Raw genomic sequence first — 26929 nt, 5'->3', positions numbered from 1 at the left:
GTTTCGGGAAAATTTTTTCCTTTAGGTAGCCCCAGAGAAAAAAGTCACATGAATTGAGGTCTGGACTATTGGGGGGACAATTTTGTCCGTCACTGACGCGACCTGGAAACCTGAGTGAAATGATCCGCACGGTGAAATGCTCGTGAAAAAACTCCAACACAGTATTCGCAGTATGTGGCTTTGCTCGATCTTGCATGAACCACTAAGTATTGAAGAGCAAGGCAGTAGCAAGAAGCTGTGGAATGAAGCTATTGCGAGGCATGCTCAAATAACGTTCGCTGTTCACAATTTCTTCAAAGAAAAAGGTTCAAATGGCTCTGAGCACTATGGGACTTAACATCTATGGTCATCAGTCCCCTAGAACTGAGAAGTACTTAAACCTAACTAACCTAAGGACATCACACAACATCCAGCCATCACGAGGCAGAGAAAATCCCGGGAATCGAACCCGGGAACCCGGGCGTGGGAAGCGAGAAAGCTACCGCACGACCACGAGTTGCGGGCAAAGAAAAAGGGTCCAGTAAGTCCGTGACTGGAAATTGCTGCCCACGCTGTAATCCTCGGAGCATAATGTTGTCGTTCATGAAGTACTTGGGGGTTTTCAGTGGCCCAAAAGCGTACATTTTGTTTGTTAACCACACCGTCTAAATGAAAAGGCGCCTCGTTTGAGAACCAACGTTGTTGATTCTTCCCTATTCTCCGCCCACTGAGGAAACAGTAGTCTCTGCTGCTTGTGTTCTTCAGTGAGCTTCTGTGCACAGGTCATCTTGTATGGGTAAATATGGAGGTCACTTTTAAGAATGCGTTGAACGGAGCGTCTGGATATTCCCAGTTGCACTGCTGTCTTTCTACACGATTTCAAAGGACTTCTCTGTACAGCAACTCGTACCGCTTCAATATTCTCCGGCGAACAAACAGGCTTAGGCTGACGTCGCTTCGCTTCAAATACTGTTCCTTCTTGTACAAATTATCGTACAACCTGTGGATGGTCTTTGCTGTGGTTGGCCGGCCGCGGTGGTCTCGCGGTTCTAGGCGCGCAGTCCGGAACCGTGCGACTGCTAGGGTCGCAGGTTCGAATCCTGCCTCGGGCATGGATGTGTGTGATGTCCTTAGGTTAGTTAGGTTTAAGTAGTTCTAAGTTCTAGGGGACTAATGACCACAGCAGTTGAGTCCCATAGTGCTCAGAGCCATTTGAACCATTTTTTTTTTTTTTTTTTTTTTTGCTGTGGTTGGCAGGAGAGCCAACACCGTGTCACTAGAGGAGGCCGAAAGGCACGCAATTTAGCTCATGCAGGCTGGCGTGAGGTCTGGAAAACGACAAGGAAATTAGAATTTAGAAACAACAGACGTAGCTGGTTGAATACTTAACTTTAATCCATTAAGGATGAACGTCGCTCTGGGCGGTACATATTTCACAATATCAATAGTAACGGATAATGGCGCCTTGCTAGGTCGTAGCAAATGACGCAGCTGAAGGCTATGCTGAACTATCGTCTCGGTAATTGAGAACGTAAATAGGCAGTGAACCATCGCTAGCAAAGTCGGCTGTACAACTGGGGCGAGTGCTAGGAAGTCTCTCTAGACCTACCGTGTGGCGGCGCTCGGTCTGCAATCACTGATAGTGGCGACACGCGAGTCCGACGTATACTACCGGATCGCGGCCGATTTAAAGGCTACCACCTAGCAAGTGTGGTGTCTGGCGGTGACACCACAGTTTTCTTGCAAGGGACCCATCGTGTGTTAAACTGTTGTTGAAAACGCCTCTGAGCCACAACAAGGCTTTACGTTTCATGAAAAAGTAACGCAATTGCCGATCGTTGCTGTGTCGCCAGTCTTCCATTGTCAGCCATTGCTGCTTACTAGTCTTCTAACGGCTGTATCGTGAATTACACTTCATTTCGTAACTCCTTCCTTTTTCCTAAGCTCTGCTGGTACTGCTGTAGAGATCCCAGAGGGATATCTAATGTGCGTTGTAAATTGTGAAAGAAACAATTGGTAACACATTTCGTGCGCCACCCTGCATTAAGGGACCACAAATAAAAACGTCTGCACATACCCAGTACACCATGTATGTATCTGTCTGATGATGGTGGTGGTTAGTGTTTAACGTCCCGACGACAACGAGGTCATTTGAGACGGAGCGCAAGCTCGGGTTAGGGAAGGATTCGGAAGGAAATCGGCCGTCCCCTTTCAAAGGAACCATCCCCGAATTTGCCTGAAACGATTTAGGGAAATCACGGAAAACCTAAATCAGAATGCCTGGAGACGGGATTGAACCGTCGTCCTCCCGAATGCGAGCCCAGTGTGCTGACCACTGCGCCTCCTCGCTCGGTGTTCTGTCTGATGACTGTAGTTTCGTATGTATATAGTGTGGGTCAAAAGTAACTGTACACGCTTTGTGGATCGAATGTATGTATCAAAATAAGACTATAATGTTAAATACATTTTTGTCAGAAATTGCTTTATTTCCAAGACATGCAGTAGAGTAGGGTTCACAAGTGCGGCACAAACAACTCAAAAGCTATTCTCAGACAGCAACGCAGCGTAAGCTCTCCGAAATTCGACACACCTACGTACCGTACATTTCCCCCAAAACATGTTCGAAATTACGTCCGTAAAGGTGAAGGCAGTAACGTGCTCGACGTCTTACTGCTCTCGCAATGTTACACGCTCCGATCCTCTAATTGTGTATAGTTGCATATTCATTTCCAGATCGCTGCTGTAGTTGTACTACAGTCTCAGTTGCAACACCATACATGAACTCCTTGAGATGGTCCAAAAGCTAGAAGTGAAGGGCGTTAAGATCTGGAGACCTGGCAGGCCAAGCAACAAGCCCTGCACGACCTACCCACTGGTCAGAATAAGCAACACTGATGATGTAATGCATGTTACAAATGATATTCTGAATCACAGGTCGGACAGAAAACAATTTCAGACAAAACTTTATTTAATATTTAGTGTTATTTTGATGCACACAATACATCCACGAAGTGTGTGCAGATACTTTTTCAGTCATCAAATAGGTATGCAATACTGCACTGATTAGATAAAAATTGGAGAGAATGTTATTACTTGCGCTATGATGCAGTTTCTGTTTTGTTACAAAAAGGCAGATCATGGAAACAAAGAATGAAACCAATGTCAGCCGTAATCTAACCTGTGTTTGTAGTCATATGAACATCTTTGAATTTATGAATATGAAGATTTATTTTTAATAGATTGTCTCTGTCAGCTTTGCACTACATCACTGTTTCCTATTTCTCTGCTGACAGTCTTTATGCAAAGTTCTTGCAACATGAAACATTGAAAAGAACAATATTTTATCGTTAATGAAACCCTATGTGACGTTAACATATACAACTGTATTATTCTCCAGTACTTTACACCGCATTGTTAGTATCTTTAATCACATTAAAGCGTTTGGAAAGTCTCTGTTTTTGCTGTTATTTCTTAGGCTACCGTGTAGTATCTAGTAAACCGTGAAATACTAATCTGTTATAGTTTGGACTGTAAAATTAGACCAACTTCTCGCACAGAGAATTGTAAGCAGTAATTCATCACTTCTTCAAATGGTTCAAATGGCTCTAAGCACCATGGGACTTAACATCTGGCGCTATCAGTCCCATAGACTTAGAACTACTTACACATAACCAACCTGAGGACATCACACATATTCATGCCTGAGGCATGATTCAAATCCGCGACCATAGCAGCAGCGCGGTTCCAGACTGAAGCGCCTAGAACAGCTCCGTCACAGCGGCCGGCGTACTCTTCTTCAAGAGGCAGTAAATTTAAACGAACTTTCTGAGAGGCTTCTACAACGCTTTGCAGAATGTAAATGTATAAGCTGAAGCAACATAAAAGGTGTCATGTGCTGAGTTTTCATCATCATTTTCATTATAAATGCGTCATGTCACAAATTATGTCCGTACCGTTCATAAGAATTATTCGCCACTTCCATCTCACCAACATGACTCAGCTGTATGCCAATCAAAAAGCACCAGACACAGATGTTGAGATTTTCATTGCAGTTATCACATTGTTAATGTGAACATGGAAAAAATACTGCTTTAGGAACAAACATCCGACTTCAAATGCATTTTTAAGTTATCCGACGTAAATCTCGAGGGATTGCTGTTATTCCTACGTCTCACAGACCATCCTATGTTACAGGTTAAGAAACCATTCGTGTACCAAATATCAACTACTTTATTCAATGAATTTACGTATGTTATGAAGTTTGTATAATAGGTCATTAGTATCCTCGGCAACGGACATCTTTACGGAAGCAGCTGAGCTGGTGTGCGACTCGCGGCAGCACAAAGCGCAAGCTGTCACGGACGGCGGGCGAAAGAGACCTTAGTGTCGAGCATTACAAAACCTTCTCATTATCAACATCAAGTCCTGGACAATGCACGCAGAGAGTTGTATGAGCGGAACCGCTGACGCAAGTCTTAACTTTCCGGCGGAGATAGGCCGGGCCCGTCGGTTCGAACGCTAACGTCGACCGACTCCGACCTGTCTTTCGCACCGCGCAGTGCTCTCGGTTCCGCGGGCTAGTTATTCAGTGATCGCGCTGGTCGCGCTAGTGCCTTTCTCCGTGCCCGTCTCTGAGGCATGTTATGACTCTCGGGTCCCCCGCTGACTGACCGCACATGTTTCTTTTTCCGGGATCCACCTCCCTGGCTTCCGCAGCCGAGGCACTGCCAGCTACAGTACTTTCAATTATGCTAACAGCAGGGTTTTGCGGCGTTGTAATGCCGAGCAGACACAAAATATACCGTATATTTTGAGTTCCACGAATTCCGTGTACGATACGAAGTTCTTTATGGTACTTGCCAAAAGTGTTAACCAGCAACATCTACATCTAAGTAATGCTCGATGAAGAAGTGGGTGCAAACAACCGTAATCTTATTATCTTCAGATAACGCGCAAATTACTTTGTGCTTAAACGTCTCAAGGCCAGAGCAGCACTTTTACATTTAATAAGCAGTCGTAACGTGCTCTATATGCATATCACTCAGAGCGTTTACATGAAAATGAAATTGTCTCAGAAAAACTGTGGGCATGGTAATGAAGCGTTGTATCAAAATGTAATCCACCATAATAGAAGCTGAATTTCAAGAGAGTTATTTTTAATTAGATTGGTCTTTCGGTTCAGATTAATAATAAAAAATTTGCTAATATTATGACACAGAATTAAATTCGGTGCTTCAAATACACCAGCTATATGCTGTCTATCAGTGTACACCTATGGACATCTGTTGAACTGACAATCTGAAACCTTTTATACTGGGATCACTAACTTTGACGCGATACAGGATAAACGGTAAAACTTATAGTAATTTTTCTTTTATCAGTATCAGGCTGTGGCTCAAGGCATACACTGATGTCACAGAAGCCGTGAGGTATCTCCTAACACCGTGCCGGACCTTCTTTTCCCCGGCGTAGTTCAGCAACTCAACGTACCATGGACTCCACATGTCGCTCGAAGTTCACTGCACAAATACTGAGCCATGTTGCCTCTATATCTGTCCATAATTGCGAAAATGTTGTCGGTGCAGCATTTTGTGCAAGACCTGACCACTCGATTATGTCCCATAAATTTTCGATGGGATTCATGTCGGTCGATCTGGGTGGCCAAATCGTTCGTTCTAACTGTCCAGATCGTTCTTCAAACCACTCGCGAACAACTGTGGCCTGACGATAACGTACATTGTGATCCATAAAAATTCCATCGTTATTTGGGGAAATGAAGTCTATGAATTGCTTCAAATGGTATCCAAGGAGCCGAGCATTACCATTTCCAGTCAATGATACAATCCATTCCATGTAAACACAGCCCACACCATTATGCAGCCACCACCAACTTTCACAGTACCTTTTTGACAATCTGTGTCCACGGCTTCGTGGCGCCTACGCCACACTCGAACGTTACCATCAGCTTTTATCAACTGAAATTGGTACTCATCCGACCAGCCCACGTTTTTTCACTGCTCTAGTGTCCAACCGGTATGCTCAAGAGTCCAGGAGGGGCGCTGCAGGCAGTGTCGTAAGGCACTCGCGTCGGTCGTCTGTTGTCACAGCCCATGAGCGTCTAATTTCACCGTTTAGTCCTAACGGATACGTTCGCTGTACGTCCCACAGTGATTTCTGCGGTTATTTCACGCAGTGTTTGCTTGTCTGTCATCAGTGACAACTTCATGCAAACGCCGCTCCTCTCGGTTGTTAACTAAAGGCCGTCGGCATTGCGTTGTCTGTGGTGAGAGGTAATGCCTGAAATCTGGTATTCTCGGCACTCTCTCGACACTGTGGATCCCGAAATATTGAATTCTCTAACGATTTCTGAAATGGAATGTCCCATGGGTCCAGCTGTAACTGCTATTCCGCTTTCAATGTCTGTTAATTCTCGTCGTGCGCTCATAAGCATATCGCTAACCTTTTAACCTGTATCAGTTGAGTACAAACGACTGCTACGCCAATGATGGACCTTTTATACATACTGTATGTGATACTACCGCCATCTGTATATGGGCATATGGCAATCCCATGACTTTAGTCACCTCAGCAGACCGAAACGTTAGGTAGAGAAGAATGCCTCGGACCACGACCTAATTCCTAAAAAGAAAAAAGAAAAAAAAGGAAGATTCCTGTGGCTGTATTTTGAATGAGTACATCAGAACGGTAACTTAAGTAATGTTAAGTGCAGGATAATTTGCATAATAACTCCACTTAATTTATAGAAGATCTGACTTTTACTGCTCGTCAGAGCTAGCTATAAGAGCTGTAATAGTCTGACATCATCTCGACAAAGACCAGCCGGGATAAAGCTACAATCGAAGAGAAAAAAATTAGATGGATGGCTTAACCGAGCATGAAAGAGAGGAACGTTGCTGGTTAAACGGATAGAAGTAAAACTTGAACTGGTTTGTAGGGCAGCCTTTCACCACAGAGCGGCCTCGGCGGCCACAGTGTCCGGTTGACTCTTGGTGGCCACGCCCTCTCAACGAGGCTGTGGACCGTTCGACGTTTCTGCCCCAGTCTTCTACTCTGTACCCGAATCCTAACAACTTGTATTCACAGAATTCCGAATAAAGAATCATTAATAATTTTCAAAAACTTTTGCTTAGGGGCCATAAATCGGTTTTTAGTGCTATTTCCATCTTTTAAGACAATACAGAAGAAGATAAATAGTTAAAGAAGATTTATTAACTTTTTTCACCTGGTTCGGGCAATAACGAACAGAGCAACGTGAGAAAGTGTCTCTCCTTCATTGGATTACTAAGAAACGTAGTCGAAAGTAAAGCTAGAGTGGATCATGGAGCTACTACATTTGTATCCAATGACATCAAAACACACAGTTGGGCTCAGGAAACATCTGCTTCAACGTCTCCTAGGCTCACTACTATAGAAGACGGAAAGCGGGTTTAACCGTGTAAATCTGTATCACCCGTACCCACGATAGCTACTAAACTCAAAATATCCTCGCTATTAATAGGAGCCGAAATACGTCTATTAAATAATTGTCTGTCGTAAATAATATCCTGATTGCCAAACGGAGAGTGGAGACTCAATCTCTTTATCATGGAGGATTTTTCATGGCGACAGAAATAGGGCAGGAATGGGGTAGGAAATCGGTCGTTCTCTTACAAGAAAAGTAATTTCTCTGAGCACTATGGGACTTAACTGCTGAGGTCATCGGTCCACTAGAACTTAGGACTACTTAAACCTAACTAACCTAAGGACATACACACATCCATGCCCGAGGCAGGATTCGAATCAGCGACCGTAGCGGTCACGCGGTTCCAGACTGTAGAACCTAGAACCGCTCGGCCACTCTGGCCGGCTCTTATAAGAAAACCATGAGGCATTTGCCTGAAGTGATTTTAGGAAATCGTTGATAGCCTAAATCTGAATGACCGGATGCGAATTTGAACCGTCGTCTTCCCGAATGCGAGTCCAGTGTGCTAACCACTGCACCACCTCGCTCTGTCTCAGCCTTATAAGTACAGCAGGAGGTAGCTGGTTGGAGAAGTAGCGGCTCCACTTTCGAAATCTGTCATTAATGCCCAGAGAGAGAGGTTTGTTAACCATATACTCCTCAATTATAGATATTTGAGCTGTAGGCGGAGTACAAATATCGACCTTGAATTGACGAAAGTGTCACAGAAATTTAGTAAAGTTAGAACAATTAAAATGTGTTTTACTGCATATTTTATGATCATGTTCTCTGTAACACGCAGTTAGTGACCAGTACAAGAAGAATTACAGTTTACGATTTGTTTCTTCGACAAGAAACAGTATCTCCGTGGGCTCCGTAAGTGACAACCAGTAAACTGCAAAAACGTCTGAGTGGTAATGTTCTCGTACGTATATATAGTTTTTCTACTACTTTTTTGAATTTGTATTTTCCGTTTGTCATTCAGGAAACTACAAGTAGCCGGCCGCGGTGGTCTCGCGGTTCTAGGCGCGCAGTCCGGAACCGCGCGACTGCTACGGTCGCAGGTTCGAATCCTGCCTCGGGCATGGATGTGTGTGATGTCCTTAGGTTAGTTAGGTTTAAGTAGTTCTAAGTTCTAGGGGACTGATGACCTCAGATGTTTAGTCCCATAGTGCTCAGAGCCATTTGAACCATTTGAAACTGCAAGTGTTCTCTAAATATAGCTCCACGTTTGAGTAGCAGTGGACAATATGGAAAGGAAAGACATTGAAAACAGTGAAAACGAGGTGACGGCGCGGAGACAACTCTTTTCACAGGGCATAGAGGATACTGTCATGCCAAAGGTAGCGATAATGCCATTAGCGTCGCAATTTTTCGTTACATATAGGCCTTCACTGATACATTGAATTTCCTGTTGAGTAAAGTACCACATTCGAGCGATGACTGTTTTTACACCATGAAATACGTTCTACGGCAGACGCAAGTTTCGTTGAAGTGATACACATAGAGGCAGTGAATGAGCAGTTTATTGCTGACCGCTCTTGCGCTCTACCGGTAAATGAGATAAAAGAGACTAATGCTGCAAAGTCATGTGCCCACTGCATGTGTTTAATCAGTGATTGCGCCTTCAAAATAATACCAATCTTAGTCCATACACGTCTGCAGTCTTTTTCCCACTACTGAAATCATTTCCTGTAATAGAAAACCAATTAAAATTGCTCAACACTGGAAGAGCATCTATGACGAATCGGATGATAGGCCTGTGATATTCTACAGAAATCATGAGAAAGAAGTGGTTCCCCTTCGTGCAGCTGTTCGTCGTAGGTCGCTGGAGCAACCAAAGGACCCAGTGATTGGAAAAAAAAAAATGCAGGCACTTCCCGTTTACAAGGATTGTCGGACAGATGCACATGACTATAGGAGTGTAACTCTGATAACAATCTGTTGTACAGTTAAGGAACTTGATTTACGCTCAATCATTAAGATGGATTAGGAGCACGGAACTCTCCCCCGTAAAAACCAACACGGCTTTCGCAAACAGGGATCTTGCGAAACTCAACTCACTCTATTCGTCCGTGAGATACACAGTGCCGTAGAAAGCGGCACCCAGTTGATACTTGGTAGCTTGACTTCCAGGAAGTATTCAGTAGAGTTCCGCACTGATGTTTAATGAACCAAATACGAGCTTACCGTGTATCAGACTAGATTTGTGACTGGACAAACAGATAGATATGAAGGTCATTCGAGGAGGACCTTAAGTGAGTGTTATAGAGCCGTTACTGTTTACAGTAAACATAAATGATCTAGTGGATAACGTTAGAGGCTCTGTCGGACAATTAACGGACGATGCTGTTGTCTGTAAGAAAGCTGCTACGCAAACAAAACGCAGGAAGGCTTCAAAGGATCGAGGATCCGTCATCGGATCGTTTAGTCGGCGCGAGAGCGTTATGGAGATGAACTCAGCATATATTACTACCTCCTACACACATTTAGCGGAATGAGCACGATGAGAAAAATCAGAGAAATTAGAGTTCATACAGAACTGTTCCACCAATCGTTCTTCCGACGCTCCATTTGCGAATGGAACAGGAAAGCGGGAAACAAATAGTGATATCAGAAGTACCACCCAGCACACACTGTCACGTGGCCTACAGAGTGTAGAAATTGATGCAGAATTTTGTCGCAGTCGAAGTGCACACACAGGGTCAAAGATCACCCACGCCATCTCTTTATTTTATTCTGGATTCCTCACGTACAGTACGAGATTTCTCCGAGGATGATAGGCCTCTTAGCATCCAGGTAACTCGTGCACAAGCACACTCGGCTTTATATGTTAGGATGTTGTATACAAATAACCACAACATAAAACAGAGCAAAGCGGCGCAGTGGTTAAGAATGTCATGGCACTCAGGTGGAGTGGCCACACGATGTCCTGAGCGACATCATGATTTACGGTTCATTGAACTAGTTCGCGTCAACGACAGAATGGACGTAGTGTAGACTCACTGTATCTTCCATTCGAGTACGGCTGAGTCAATGCCCCATCTTTACTAACCTAGATTAAAACAGGACGGGAATATAGTTCTCTGTCCTATTTCAAACCAAGTGAGGAATCACAATGGTAAACCTAACGGAGACACTCGGTTTGAATTACAGATCTGTCTTCCGCACACAGACTTACTGATCTTACCCTAAACCATTATAGGCTGCAGATGTGTTGGTTTTGCACGAAATGTGTCTCTAGCTTCTATTTTCTATCCATTATTGTCGGTGGGAGAAGTTCCACCGTTGTACATGTAACGATAAGTACATATAAAGAATGATAGTGGTAATGTCATCGATATTGATAGTAAGTTCGCTCCGCGATATGTCAGATGAACAAATGGGATGGCTGGATCAAGTTTATGGACTGAACTAAAAAAGCAAGGAAAAGGCTCGGAAACATATTAAATCCAGAAATGCTCCGTATTCTGCTTATTATTAACAGAAATTTTCGTGTGAAATTTATGATTATGAATTAACGTATGGCCTTCGGAGACAGTGCGCTGTCAGTTACACTATCCGAGCATGTTCTACGAACTGACCCAAAGCTTCAACTTGTTGCGGACTCCATGACTTTCTTTCCAAAATTCTGCATAGTTTGAGCCTGGCCACCTATGATAGTTATAGCAAGTACTGTGTACAGAGTAAGGCAATTCATTATCTGCAATAACTTTGAAGCTGTAGATAAGCCATATTGGTACTCTAGGATGCTGTAGTCTCACGAAACGATGGAAGAACCGCTGTAGAGTTTGGAAGGTAAGAGGAGTCAGTGACAAGCTGAAGCTTTGATTCAGTTCATGAAACTTTCTCGAATGGCGTTATTGAAAGCACTCTTCACCCCGTCGTAATGATCTCTGCATATATCCATGGAGAACAAAGGGTTTCGTTCTCAAATGATGACGATTTCTTCCATACATTCCACAGATTAAGTTCCTGACAGCGAGAAAAATTAATCGTGTAATGTGGCTCTAACATACTTTATTCTCATATCTAAAGGTGCACTGATCGATATCCATGACAGCTAAACGATAACCTGTTCTATAGCCTTACGTTTGCCCACCTTCAGTATTTTCATCAGTGGGGACATAAACAAATTGGTTTACTTAATAGGCATTACAGTATAGTGGCCCCTTAGCAACATAGTATTGAAAGCAACGAAGACTTCAGACACCATTTGAGTGTCCACGATATAAAATTTCATACATTTTGAGAAGTTATAGGTGGACATTTTGATCAAATTTTATGTGTTTCTTTGAGGTGATGACTATGTGAACTATTTATGTGAACTGCACATGTTAGCGAGTTGCCCTTCGGAACCTACCCTCAAATATATGTTCAGGTATTTTTCATACTTTCTGATTATCTGTAATGACATGTTACTTAACATGCTGACAAAAATTTGTGTTGTGCACTTGTGTGTAAACATGAGTGTTTAATCTTCGAATAATTGGAGTAATCGTTGATAAGAGCAAGAGTAACGCTGTCCGAAACACTCTCAATCCTGAAGCCTGCTCAAAACTCTGCTGTCATACTCTAATGATTTCGCTGGTAAACAGACATGCTAGATCTTTCTAAAGTTTTTTAGCCACTGGAAGAAACTCAATGGTTGTCCTACTTCACGTTATATATCATACGCTATTCAACAACCAAACGATAAAACAACCACGTATTCACATTCATCATCGGTGGTAGAGCATTACATACGAGATTTCCATTACGGATCACGACGATACGTTTTTTATTAAGAGGCACAGTTGTTAAGACAGTGCAGCCGCATTCTGGAGGACTGTGGTTCAAGCCCCGTGCGGCCATTCAGATCGTAGGTTTTACTTCGTTAACCTAAGTCGACTGAGGTGTGAGTCGGGACGGTTTCTTTGAAAAGGACCTGGACCAGTTTCGTTTTTCATCCATCTCCCATCCAGGCTCTGTCCATAATGACCTCGTCGTCAGAGGGATGTTAAACCCTGCACTTCCTTCCTTCTTACGTAAGTATCACTATGATTCGTAACTGCTTAATAGTTGTTACGACACAGTGCGTCGCTCATGTTTGTATATGACGGCCAGAAACTTCGAACTCTAAGGAACGCAAGCAGTCAGTGATGCCATAACAGAACCGTATGTGGAGAAAGTGGAATGACGCAGACGCTAGGCCGCTGGCGCGAAGCGTTGCTCAGCGTCGCGTCGAGCAATCGGAGAAAGTGAGACGGCCCCTCGTAGCGTGACGTCATGGAGATTCCAGCAAGCTCTCACTGTGTCACATTATAAGCGCAGGCCGCCTCGTTTTTTATCCATGGGCAACTATTATAGCTGTTAAACATGCGTAGTTTATAACAGAAACTGACAGATACTTTCAAAATATTAGAAATTCTCAACTGATGGTTTACTAGGTGAACACAAACTCCAACGACAAAATTTAGGAAGCTGTTCGGGGATCTTCAATGAAAATTTTGGTGGTGAGGGACTCATGGTGTCAAGTGACTCGTTGTACAGTAATAATGTAATTATGATTTACTCGGTTTTGCTACCACAGTTACCTATGTTTCTGTGAAAATGCAGGCACGATCATGTAAAAGGCTGCAGTATTTCAATCACCAGAATGTCCAACACGAAATACAGAGTAATGCAAGAACTCAGGGAAGCAAAAGTGCTGTCATGTGGTTGACGGCGGTGCGAGAATGGCTTAGCGTAGCGTCATCGTGTGTATATTCCGTCGCATTCAGTGAAACAACATACTACATGGGCAGATCTATACAAAATGCTGTTTATCACTGTTGACGTAAAAATAACATTACCGGGAAAGCAAACCTGAGGCAGAATCGAGCGGTACTGAATGCAAACTTGTGGCCAATACGGTAGTCAGCGGCAAGTGAAGCGAGTGAATGGAACAATTTTGTTTCCAAACAAGACTCATACTGTCTAGATTTGCAATGTAGTGCCGATATGTCCAGTGCAATACAGACACAGAGATAAATGGGATTAGTAAAGCAAACGAAACGCAATTACTCTGTACCGTCTCACCAGAGACTATACGTCATTTGTACCAAATTTCTCAGAAAATATTCCTGAAGAATCTCCGAAATTTTTTCAGTAGAGTTCGGGTTTACTCTGGATAAAGTCATACAACGGCAGTTACTCAGTGTTCAATTCGTTTGGCCCTCAGTACCGATTGCTTTGTGTATGTGACACAAGTTCGTTTTGTACGCTTTTAGCTGGATATAGTGTTCCCTGAGACTGTAATAAAAAAGATAAGTTAGCATTTTAAGTCATGCTTAAAGCGCACATGGAGCAGTTCATCAGTATGGCCATGATGTGAGGGAAATAGCCTATGACCTACGCAAAGGCACCATTCCAGCTATAACAGCCGGGAACGCCCTAATGGCCGCAGGTATTCTTGATGACGGGGCACCTTTTTTTTTGGGGGGGGGGGGGAATAGCTGAGGGTTAGAAGCGGACGAAGCTGGGACTTGAGCATGAATGCTTACACGTGTGTGATGAAGCAGATGAACAAAAATTTCCTGTAGTACACAGAGTGAACCATGATTCTTTTCAAACATTGTGTTGTGGTTATGATCTTTCGACTTCGTAAACATATCCTCAAACATTCTAGTACTACGATAAAAATTCTGTAAAGTAATATGCGATTACAGCTCCGGCCAGTATAAACAGTTCAGCCGAAAACTGAGAAGTGAGCTTAATAAAGCAACATACAACCGAAAACAAAGTAGCTAAACATTAGACTGACATTTGTCTACGTTCACAGTGTATGTATGACGAAACAAAGTAGACGATTCCTTTTGTCTTTGTTGCATGATGTGGTGTCGAAGTTGTGGTTAATTACAAATTAACAGCTTTGTGATAGTTACAAGGCAACAGACTTCCTTTACTTTGAAGGAAGAAGATCCCATCTTACTTCTTAGCGAACTGTGGAATCGTCTAAAAATATTTGTACTAATGCGTCAGCCGACAGATTACTGATCAGGAGCTTTCAGTTTGGATATGTCTTTAACCCCCATTAAATTACGCTTTTGTTATATCCCTATAGCCTGCTAGTGAGAGACATGGTGCAATGGTACGCATACATTTTTATTACCAAAGGGATGCTCCCATATGGCTGTCCACCATCTGTGGGAAAACACGATGATTATGCTCAATTCTCCAGTGTGCTACAGAATGGGTGCATGATACCATGGTCGACTTATAACTATTTCCAACATGTCAAATTTCCCAGTTTCTACAGCACTCACGTTATACTCATTATCTCTTTGATTGTTGGTGTGATATACAGGTCTGAGGGTGATTCGAGGCTAATATGATCACGCCATGTCTAATCAAAATATCTAAAATTTCATTATCTTTCTGGAAGCTGTAGATTCTATCCAAGCCACGGTGCATCCCCCACAATTCACAAAAGAAGATGCTTTTCATATTCGCATCAAAGTTACTGTTGTAGGACTGTAATGAATTTAGATAAAGTGTGCAAACTGGCCATTTATTAAATATTAATTTCTGTTGTAAACCCACTTTCGCGTTTTAATAGTTAGAAGGTTCTCATTGCCGGCCCTTTAGTTCATGGCTCAGTCTGTTGACGTTCCAATACGTACAGTTAACTCTCTCCTGACAGTTTCTGTAGCTTACGACAACAATATGATGTCAGCGTTGCATCTTTCGTGCTTTCCCGCTCCACTTTCGTCACCTCACAGCGTGTTTGTGCATACTAGTGAGACACGTTTCTCGGCTGCTTCTGTTTCGACACACTACGCCAATTTTTTGTCCTTATTTTTGCTTAGGGCATTGCTCTGAAATATTTCTTACGTTAATCAGCGATTCCACCTTTAGCAGTCAGCAGTTTAACCGTGGCAAGAACTGCAGATTATTTACAGTGAGTGTAACCAACTTTCTTTTTGTTTGTTCGTTCTGAGGACTAACGTGTCACCTCAGTCGAAGAACTATGTATCAGTGTTGTGACTCGGCAGTTGGTTTTTAACAATCGCTTTATTTGCTTCTCCTCCAGTCGTTTTTCTCCACCACACAATGTGCTGAGATTGGTTCACTGAGGTCTCTTGTATAAGGTTTACACATCTTTTCTTTCTTCAGTTCCGAAATTGATGAAGAACAGAATAGTTTTTACTTTACGACAGGAAGAGAAAGTTGGCGTCAGCTTCACGTCGCTATCGAGACGGACAGCGACGTTTTATTTTCCATGACTTTTGTGCGATCTCAAGGGAAATACGTACACCACCTAGGCAAGTAAAAACGAATGCCAAGAGCTTAGTTTCCATTTCATTATAGCACAATGGTACGAATATAAATACAGGGTGTATCATAATTAATGACGTAAGTGCATACATTTGAAAGTACACGATACTAGAAGCAAAAAAGTCTCAGTAAACATAGGATCGAACATGAATACCTTAGGAGCTACGAGCAATTTTTCATCTTCGATAATGTGACACAAATCTCTTCTACTACAAGTTCCTTGCTTTCCATATTTTTGGAACTGGCAGTATGGACGAAAACAAGAAAAAAGTCCAGTAAACATGTGCTGTAAACTGCATTCCTTAAGAGCTATGAGCACTTGTTCATCTTTGCTACTCTGAAACACAACTCTTCTAATGATCAAGCTCTCGTAACTTTAAGGTGTGGTGTCACCGCCAGACACCACAATTGCTAGGTGGTAGCCTTTAAATCGGCCGCGGTCCGTTAGTATACGTCGGACCCGCGTGTCGCCATTATCAGTGATTGCAGACTGAGAGCCGCCACACGGCAGGTCTAGTCTAGAGAGACTCCCTATCACTCGCCCCAGTTATACAGCCGACTTTGCTAGCAATGGTTCACTGAGTACATACGCTCTCATTTGCAGAGACGACAGTTTAGCATAGCCTTCAGCTACGTCATTTGCTACGACCTAGCAAGGCGCCATATTCGGTTACTACGAATGTATTCTGAACAGATAATATTGTGAATCATGTACCGTCAAGAGCGACGTTCATCATTAATGGATTAAAGTAAAGTATCAAACTAATTACGTCCGCTTTCTGAATTCTAATTCCTTGTCATGTTCCAGACCTCACGTCAGTATAGTACTTCCCTCCTCACACCAGCCTGCTTGAGCTAAAACTCGTGCATTTCGGCCACCACTAGTAACACGGTGTTGGCTCTTCTGCCAACACGACGTAAGGTATGCGTTTTAGAGAACTTGTTTGCTGGACATTTTTTCCTTCTTTTGGTCCATACCACCACTTCCCAAAATATGGAAAGCAAATAACTTGCAGTAGAAGAGATTTGTTTCACAGTATCGAAGATGAAAACTTGCCCGTAGCTTTTAAGGTATGCATTTTCGACCCTACGTTTACTCAGACTTTTTCGCTTCTACTATCGTGAACTTTCAACTGTATGCGTTTACGCCATTAATTATGATACACCCCGTATATGAAGAGGAAATTCTGAGTCAGTTCTCATGTAACTCATAGTTAAGAAGAACCCCAATCTTCAGGCTTCTGAGGCGAAGATGTAAAAATACATTTCCGTATGGCAGAGACAAATTTTAGCTAAGAAAGTAACTGCGGGGTTGCAACTTTACATATTCTTCACATCGGGATCACGAGAGGCACCACATTGATGGTATTACAGCTAAACAAGTACTATGAAACTGTAGAAACAGAAAACTAGTGCGGGTTATTTGATGATATTCTGGCCTTCAGAAATGAGAGAGATTTGAGGTGGCTGTCGAATCGTGCTGACTGTGATTGCTCTCTATTAGTAAAGCTTCGACATTTAACTTTAGTTCATTATCGATAGTATTACAGACAGTGTAAGTAGTTGCAACAACCTTAATACGCAGAATTTCTCTGAGATTCAGGAATTTACACATAGTTCATCATATTTCCTTGGCTATAAACTAAAATTTTATCACTGACCGTCTATTCGGTTCCCATTGTATGCCATACGTCCAACTCTCCACACTTACGAGATCTTTACCACATTAAACTTCTCATCAGTCTACAGCAACCAGAAATGTTTACATCCCCCAGTCCTTTAATGTGTAGCTGTGTTATTTCAGGAATTCAGGAAATCACGTCATAATAATTATGGAGTTGGTATCCTGGAAAACTCGTGACACCCTCAAAGACATATGTCAACTTGTACAATATCTACAGATCAGCTTATAAACACGGTTGACGTTGAAGGAAAGTAGAACTAACGTAACCTAAGGATAGCGCAAGGAACTTACTCAGATGAGTATCACTGTATGATAGAGTCAGCTGCATATAAAAAAAAGAGAAATCTACATCTACATTTACGTGGATCTCGGCAAATCACACTTATGTGCCTGGTAAAGAGTTCATCGAACCATTGTCGCCGGCTGAGGTGGTGAGTGGTTCTAGGCGCTACAGTCTGGAACCTCGTGACCGCTACGGTCATAGGTTCGAATCCTGCTTCGGGCATGGATGTGTGTGATGTCCTTAGGTTAGTTAGGTTTAAGTAGTTCTAAGTTCTAGGGGACTGATGACCTTGGAAGTTAAGTCCCATAGTGCTCAGAGCCATTTGAACCATCGTCACACTAATTCTCTGTTATTCCAATGTCGAACAGCGGGCGGAAAAAACGAACATCTACATCTTTCTGTGCGAGCTTTGATTTCCCTTATTTCATTATGATGATCGTTTCTCAATATGTAGGTCGGCTTCAACAAAATATTTTAGCATTCTGAGGAGAAAGATGGTGATCGAAACTTCAAAAATGTGTAGGTCAGCTTCAACAAAATATTTTAGCATTCGGAGGAGAAAGCTGGTGATTGAAACTTCAAAAATGTGTCAAATGGCTATAAGCACTATGGCACTTAACAAAAAAATGGTTCAAATGGCTCTGAGAACTATGGGACTTAACATCTGTGGCATCAGTCCCCTAGAACATAGAACTACTTAAACCTATCTAACCTAAGGACATCACACACATCCATGCCCGGGGCAGGATTCGAACCTGAGACCGCAGCACCAGTACGGTTCCGGACTGAAGCGCCTAGAACCGCTCCGCCAGAGCCGCGGGCTGATTGAAACTTCGTCAGAAGATTCCGTCGCAATGTTTCTTGTTTTAATGATATCCACCCCAAATCCTGTATCATGTCGATGACAGTCTCTCCCCTATTTCTCGATAATACAAAACGTGCTGCTCTCCTTTGAACTTTCTCTATATACTCAATTTATCCTATCTGGTAAGGATTCCACACCGCGCAGCAGTATCTCAATCATAGGCAAGCGACAGGGAAAGTTCTTCCACAGGAGACTATAAGACTAAACTTGCAAATTGTTCGACAGGTTTCAAGACAATGTCTATCTACCGTTCAGTTTCTGGAGACTTTCTATATGTTTGCTAGACAAGAATGACGAATAAAATAATGAAAAGGAGTGTGAGCAGCAATGGTACGAAGGAACTTATTATTTATAAAATGACGATGACAAGAAATAGGTATTACGTACTCACCCACTTCTACTGCTCTAGGTCTTATTTTATCTTTTCGAATGAGCTAAAATTTTCCCGATTGCAACAACCTAGTCGTTCCACAATTTCAGAACCTATTACGCCTGTATTTGCTTAGCGACAAGGTATTACGTTCTGAGAATAGTGTCCCGGAGTAGATCGGATTTGTTGTTGTAGCAAATCACGCCCCCGGCGCAGAGTCGAGTGGAGAGTCGCAGAGTGACTTACGTGGGTTGAGCGAGTAGGCGAGCTTCTTGACGAAGTTGGAGGCGCGCACGGCGAAGATGATGACGGGGAAGCCGATGAGCTGCACGGGCAGCTCGAAGCCGCCGTCTTGCGCGCGAGCCGCCAGCAGCTGGGCCAGCAGCAGCGCGGCCAGAGCCACGTTGGTCGCCCTCATCGCTAGCACTAAGCGCCGAGACTGGCCGGCGAAAGCGCCGCCTCTGCTTTCCTACGGCCGGTTCTCCCCTCCAGCACCTGCCCTGCCGCCGCCGCTCGCCTTTTATTCTTCGGCCAGAAAGCACCTCTTCCCCGAGTTTCTACGTGCCGCGACGCCATCTGAATTACTACACCCATCCTCGTGCTAGAATCTACACGCCGATGCTTTAGAGGCCACACGATGACTATGCCGGGGATCTTCACCACGACATCCATTTTGACAGAATTCACTCAATGTGATAAATTTCTGGCAATTCATACTTACAACTATCACACTAAAAAAACTATAATCGACCAAAAGTTGAAAGGCACTACGTTCTGTGATGAGACTGAATGTTATATACAGGGTGTTACAAAGAGGTACGGCCAAACTTTCAGGAAACATTCCTCACACACAAATAAAGAAAAGATGTTATGTGGACATGTGTCCGGAAACGCTTAATTTCCATGTTAGAGGTCATTTTAGTTTCGTCAGTATGTACTGTACTTCCTCGATTCACCGCCAGTTGGCCCAATTGAAGGGAGGTAATGTTGACTTCGGTGCTTGTGTTGACATACGACTCATTGCTCTACAGTACTAGCATCAAGCACATCAGTACGTAGCATCAACAGGTTAGTGTTCATCACGAACGTGATTTTGCAGTCAGTGCAATATTTACAAATGCGGAGTTGGCAGATGCCCATTTGATGTATGGATTAGCACGGGGTAATAGCCGTGGCGCGGTACGTTTGTATCGAGACAGATTTCCAGAACGAAGGTGTCCCGACAGGAGACTTTCGAAGCAATTGATAGACGTCTTAGGGAGCACGGAACATTCCAGCCTATGACTCGCGACTAGAACGACGAGGACATCTGCAATGGACGAGGCAATTCTTCGTGCAGTTGACGATAACCCTAATGTCAAGTCAGAGAAGTTGCTGCTGTACCAGGTAACGTTGACCACGTCACTATATGATGAGTGCTACGGGAGAACCAGTTGTTACCATGTACAGCGTGTGCAGGCACTATCAGCAGCTGATTGGCCTCCACGGGTACACTTCTGCGAATGGCTCATCCAACAATGTGTCAATCCTCATTTCAGTGCAAATGTTCTCTTTACGGATTAGGCTTCATTCCAACGCGATCAAATTGTAAATTTTCACAATCAACATGTGTGGGCTGACGAGAATCCGCACGCAGTTGTGCAATCACGTCATCAACACAGATTTTCTGTGAACGTTTGGGCAGGCATTGTTGGTGATGTCTTGATTGGCCCCCATGAACTTCCACCTACGCTCAATGGAGCACGTTACCATGATTTCATACAGGATACTCTACCTGTGCTGCTAGAACATGTGCCTTTACAAGTACGACACAACATGTGGATCATGCACGATGGAGCTCCTGCACATTTCAGTCGAAGTGTTCGTATGCTTCTCAACAACAGAGTCGGTGACCAATGGATTGGCAGAGGCGGACCAATTCCATGGCCTCCACGCTCTCTTTACCTCAACCCTCTTGACTTTCATTTATGGGGGCGTTTGAACGCTCTCGTCTACGCAACCCCAGTATCAAATGTAGAGACTCTTCGTGCTCGTATTGCCGACGGCTGTGATACAATACGCCATTCTCCTGGGCTGCATCACCACATCAGGGATTCGATGCGACGGAGGGTGGATGCATGTATCCTCGCTAACGGGGGACATTTTAAACATTTCCCGTAACAAAGTTTTTGAAGTCACGCTGGTACGTTCTGTTGCTGTGTGTTTCCATTCCATGATTAATGTGATTTGAAGAGAAGTAATAAAATGAACTCTAACATGGAAAGTAAGCGTTTCCGGACACATGTCCAAACCACATATTTTCTTTCTTTGTGTGTGAGGAATGTTTCCTGAAAGTTTGGCCGTATCTTTTTGTAACACCCTGTATACTTATTTTGACTACGAACACGATCTCGAGAGAGATGTTTGATAACATTAATACCAAATCGGTTGCACTATGGTTGTACATTTAAGTTTTATGAGTAATCTCGCACTCTTTACTTGCATTGTGTATTATAAGTCACTCAGAAATTCATTTCCTTCTATCATTCACAAATACTATTACGCAGCTCTCACACGCTCAGTATTTATTCTTCAGTACCGAGCATTACGGAAGAATACTGACTGTTTGAGATCCGTAAAGATAATTTGCACAATGTATTGAGGAAGACTAGAGAACTTAAAAAATATTGACGTTATTTCTTTGGTAAACCCTCAACGCCAGTTTTGTAAAGGCCGCGTCACTACTGCTGGGGAGAGGCCGCGTTGCCACTATTGTTGCGGTAGGCCGAGTTTGTGAGTTCATGAAACGGCCTCCGGTCCAGTACAGTGCAACTCAACACTTATGCAAAAGGTATTCGCTGCTCAGAAGAAAGTTGTGGGGGGTTTATAGTCGCACTTTTTGTAGGCATCCGTTTAAAAGATTAGGAATTCTTACAACTGCTTCACAGTACATTTACTCAGTAATGAAATTTTTTCTCAACAACATGTACCAGTTTGAAATCAACCGCAACATTCATTATTACAATACCAGAAAATAGAAAGACCTACACTACCCTTTACTTAACCTATCTTTGGCACAGATAGGAGTAAAATATGCTGCTATAAACCTTTTTGATAAATTACCAGGTGAAATAAAATGTCTGACTGACAGCAATAATACACTCCTGGAAATTGAAATAAGAACACCGTGAATTCATTGTCCCAGGAAGAGGAAACTTTATTGACACATTCCTGGGGTCACATACATCACATGATCACACTGACAGAACCACAGGCACATAGACACAGGCAACAGAGCATGCACAATGTCGGCACTAGTACAGTGTATATCCACCTTTCGCAGCAATACAGGCTGCTATTCTCCCATGGAGACGATCGTAGAGATGCTGGATGTAGTCCTGTGGAACGGCTAGCCATGCCATTTCCACCTGGCACCTCAGCTGGACCAGCGTTCGTGCTGGACGTGCAGACCGCGTGAGACGACGCTTCATCCAGTCCCAAACATGCTCAATGGGGGACAGATCCGGAGATCTTGCTGGCCAGGGTAGTTGACTTACACCTTCTAGAGCACGTTGGGTGGCACGGGATACATGCGGACGTGCATTGTCCTGTTGGAACAGCAAGTTCCCTTGCCGGTCTAGGAATGGTAGAACGATGGGTTCGATGACGGTTTGGATGTACCGTGCACTATTCAGTGTCCCCTTGACGATCACCAGAGGTGTACGGCAGTGTAGGAGATCGATCCCGTCACCATGATGCCGGGTGTTGGCCCTGTGTGCCTCGGTCTTATGCAGTCCTGATTGTGGCGCTCACCTGCACGGCGCCAAACACGCATACGACCATCATTGGCACCAAGGCAGAAGCGACTCTCATCGCTGAAGACGACACGTCTCCATTCGTCCCTCCATTCACGCCTGTCGCGACACCACTGGAGGCGGGCTGCACGATGTTGGGGCGTGAGCGGAAGACGGCCTAACGGTGTGCGGGACCGTAGCCCATCTTCATGGAGACGGTTGCGAATGGTCCTCGCCGATACCCCAGGAGAAACAGTGTCCTTAATTTGCTGGGAAGTGGCGGTGCGGTCCCCTACGGCACTGCGTAGGATCCTACGGTCTTGGCGTGCATCCGTGCGTCGCTGCGGTCCGGTCTCAGGTAGACGGGCACGTGCACCTTCCGCCGACCACTGGTGACAACATCGATGTACTGTGGAGACCTCACGCCCCACGTGTTGAGCAATTCGGCGGTACGTCCACCCGGCCTCCCGCATGCCCACTATACGCCCTCGCTCAAAGCCCGTCAACTGCACATACGGTTCACGTCCACGCTGTCGCGGCATGCTACCAGTGTTAAAGACTGCGATGGAGCTCCGTATGCCACAGCAAACTGGCTGACACTGACGGCTGTGGTGCACAAATGTTGCGCAGCTAGCGCCATTCGACGGCCAACACCGCGGTTCCTGGTGTGCCCGCTGTGCCGTGCGTGTGATCATTGCTTGTACAGCCCTCTCGCAGTGTCCGGAGCAAGTATGACACACCGGTGTCAATGTGTTCTTTTTTCCATTTCCAGGAGTGTAGTTTCAAAAACAAATTGAAATCATACCTCCTTGACAACTCCTTCTATACGATAGATGAATTCTTGAATATGAGTAAATAATACTAGAGATAGAATATTTGTCGCGCGGTTGCGTTCTCGCTCCTCGCGCCCGGGTTCGATTCCCGGCGGGGTCAGGGATTTTCTCTGACTCGTGATGACTGGGTATTGTGTGATGTTCTTAGGTTAGTTAGGTTTAAGCAGTTCTAAGTTCTAGGGTACTGATGACCATAGATGTTAAGTCCCATAGTGCTCAGAGCCATAGAATATTTGCTTTTTGTGCCATTTAAGAGAATGGGATAGATAACAGAAATATTTAGGTATAACACTATAATTTAAACAAAAAAGACGAAAACTTGTTTCCTGTGCGCATTTGATCAATGGAATACGTAACTAACTAACTAACCAACAGTGCTGAGACAATTTCTCCCTGCCACTACTACACAGCTTTTCCCCAAGGTCAAGTAACAGGATAGGAGAACGAAGGTTCTATAACACTCCAACAAATTGATAACAAACTCACACAAACGAGTTAAAAAGATTTACTTATTTTTGCGACTTCTTGAGTAATGAAATCTGCAACACTGGATGTAAAATAACACAAAAAGGCCCTCAATGGACAAGTGCAAATAATCATAGGTGAACTTCACAGTGCATAGCAAATACAATTTACAACAACTGTCTGTTTCCTTCTAAGAGTTCAAACGACCTTCTCTGCCTAAGTCAGCCCTCGACGATGATCTATAAAAAAGTGAGCGAGAGCTGCTCGTCGGTCTTCCGATTAAGCTTCTGTCCGTTGCCGTCCGGTCTTTGGCGGATTGCACTCGGCTGGAAACTGACTGACGCGAAGTCGATATCTTCATCCTCAGCGCCACTTGTGATGCTGGCGGAAACTCGCAAAAGTGGTGAGTCTCTATGGCACTAGCACCAGCTCGCATCTTTGCGTCTGTGGTGATTTTCCCTGACCGTGTCTTGTTCGGACGACACAGAAATTTCTATACACACTGAGGTGACAAAGGTCGTGGGATAGCGATATGCACATATACAGATGGCAGTACTTTCGCGTACACGAGGTATAAAAGGACAGTGCATGGTTGGAACTTTTTGTACTCAGGTGATTGATGTGATAAGGTTTCCGACGTGTGTGACATTCCGTTTCGGAAATCGTTAGGTAATTACCTATTCTGAAATCCACAGTCCCAATAGTACATCGAGAATACCAAACATCACACATCACGTCTTACTACGGACAATTCACTGAAAGACCGAGAGCAGCGGCCTTTGCGTGGAATTGTCAGAGCTGGCAGAGAAGCAAAATTGCATGAGACAACCGTAGAAATCAATGCCGGACGTACGGCCAACGTATACGTGCAATGAAATTTGGCGTTAATGAGATTTAGCAGCAGACGATAGACGCGAAGGCCTATGCTAATAGCACGAAATTGGTTGCAGCGCCTCTCATGGGCTCGTGGGCGTACTGGTTGGACCTTACATCACTGAAAAACCGTGGTCTGGTCTGATGAGACCCCATTTCAATAGCTAAAAGCTGATAGTAGGGTTCGAGCATGGCGCACACCCGACGGAGCCATGGACCGAAGTTGTCAACAAGGCACTGTGCAAGCTTGTGGTGGCTCCATAACCCTGTGGGCTGTGTTTACGTGTACTTGATCCTGGTCCTCTGGTCAAACTGAAACGATCGTTGACTGAAAATAGTTATATTCAGCAACTTGGAGACCATTTTTAGTCACTCATGGACCTCAGGTTCCCAAGCAACAATGGAATTGTTATGGATGACAATATGGCGTGTCGCCAGGCCACAGGTGTTAGCGATTGGTCCGAAGAACATTCTGGACAGTTCTAACGAATGATCTGGCCGCACAGATCGTGCCGCATGAATCGCAGTGAACATTTATGGGACATAATCAAAAGGTCAGTTCGTGCACAAAATCCTGCACAGACACTTTCGTAGTCGTGGACGGCTATAGAGGCAGCATGGCTCAGTATTTCTGCAGGAGACCTTGCAACGACTTGTTGAGCCCACGCGACGTCGAACTGCAGCACTACGCCGGGCAAAACGATGTTTGACGCGACAGCTGAAGATATCCCATGACTTCCTCAGTGTAATACAGGGTGGTCCATTGATCGTGACCGGGCCAAATATCTCACGAAATAAGCGTCAAATGAAAAAAACTGTAAAGAACGAAACTTGTCTAGCTTGAAGGCGGAAACCAGATGACGCTATGGTTGGCCCGCTAGATGGCGCTACCATAGGTCAATCGTATATCAACAGCGTTTTTTTAAATAGGAACCCCCATCGTTTTATTACATATTCGTGTACTACGTAAAAAATATGAAAAATATGTTTCAGTTGGACCACTTTTTTCGCTTTGTGATAGATGGCGCAGTAATAGTCACAAACAGATGGCTCACAATTTTAGACGAACAGTTGGTAGCAGGTAGTTTCTTTAAATTAAAATACAGAACGTAGGTACGTTTGAACATTTTATTTCGGTTGTTCCAATGTGATACATGTACCTTTGTGCACTTATCATTTCTGAGAACGCATGCTGTTCCAGCGTGTAAGGTGTCAGGCAAATCCAACACCTTCCATGGAAACCCTAACATGATAAGCAGATCCATTAGTATGTCACATAGCTCCGAATAAATCGTGACATTAAATTAACCAAAGTAATGCAAGTAACGAGTGAGCAAATGGAATACCACAGACTAACACAAGAATACCTAAATGCATGTCGTACCTTCCCATCGTGAGACCGACGCAGCTCCGAGGGGAGAAACGAGAACAGAAGCCGAGAGCAGAACCGTGTTAAGCTAGAAGGCCCTACGACAAGGGACGGACTGGACACCCACGTCGCTAGCTAACCACTAGGGCTCACCATCCGCACGTTTTAGCGTGAGACTTTTTCGCGTCTCTGTTACATCAAGGACCACCCCCAGCCCATGTTAAAAGCTAGAGCCCTCCAGAAAAACAGTATAGATCTTACGATAACACAAAAAGGGCCACTACCACCCGCAAGTTTTAGCGTGAGACTTTTTCGCGTCTCAGGTACGTCAAGGACTACCCCCAGCCCATGTTAAAAGATAGAGCCCTCCAGAAGAACAGTATAGATCTTACGATAACGCTAAAAGGACCACACCAGCTGCAGGTTTTAGCGTGAGACTTTTTAGCGTCTCTGTTACGTTGCAAACTTTAAAAACATTGCCCCACCACTAAAAGTATAACGTTTCTCATTGGATAGACAGAATCTTTGTAGGCGGAGCTTAAGGTTAACATTGAGACCCTGAGGGTCAGATGAAAACACAGCCAGATAGCTTTTTTAAATCTACTTCGGTAAATTGTAGTAAGGAGAAGTTAGGAGGGTTAGTTCCGAGACGGCGAGTTGGATGGCTGGTGCGCC

The 26929-nt window shown here is 44.0% G+C and overlaps 1 protein-coding gene across 1 annotated transcript in view; it reads right to left on the bottom strand.

Moving 5' to 3' along the window:
• The window catches only part of LOC126299425 (uncharacterized), a 48617-nt gene extending 29200 nt beyond the window's left edge, over window positions 1-19417 (bottom strand). Inside the window, exon 1 of the mRNA XM_049991324.1 lies at window positions 19188-19417. Within this exon, the coding sequence (XP_049847281.1) occupies window positions 19188-19359 (172 nt within the window). The 5' untranslated portion in view covers window positions 19360-19417. The remainder of the gene's footprint in view (window positions 1-19187) is intronic.
• Window positions 19418-26929: the final 7512 nt, after the last annotated feature.

The sequence above is a fragment of the Schistocerca gregaria genome, chromosome X, assembly GCF_023897955.1.
Source record: "Schistocerca gregaria isolate iqSchGreg1 chromosome X, iqSchGreg1.2, whole genome shotgun sequence".
Taxonomy (NCBI): Eukaryota; Metazoa; Arthropoda; class Insecta; order Orthoptera; family Acrididae; genus Schistocerca; species Schistocerca gregaria.
The sequence above is the reverse complement of the archived record's forward strand: the minus strand, read 5'-3'. Positions and strand labels throughout refer to the sequence as shown.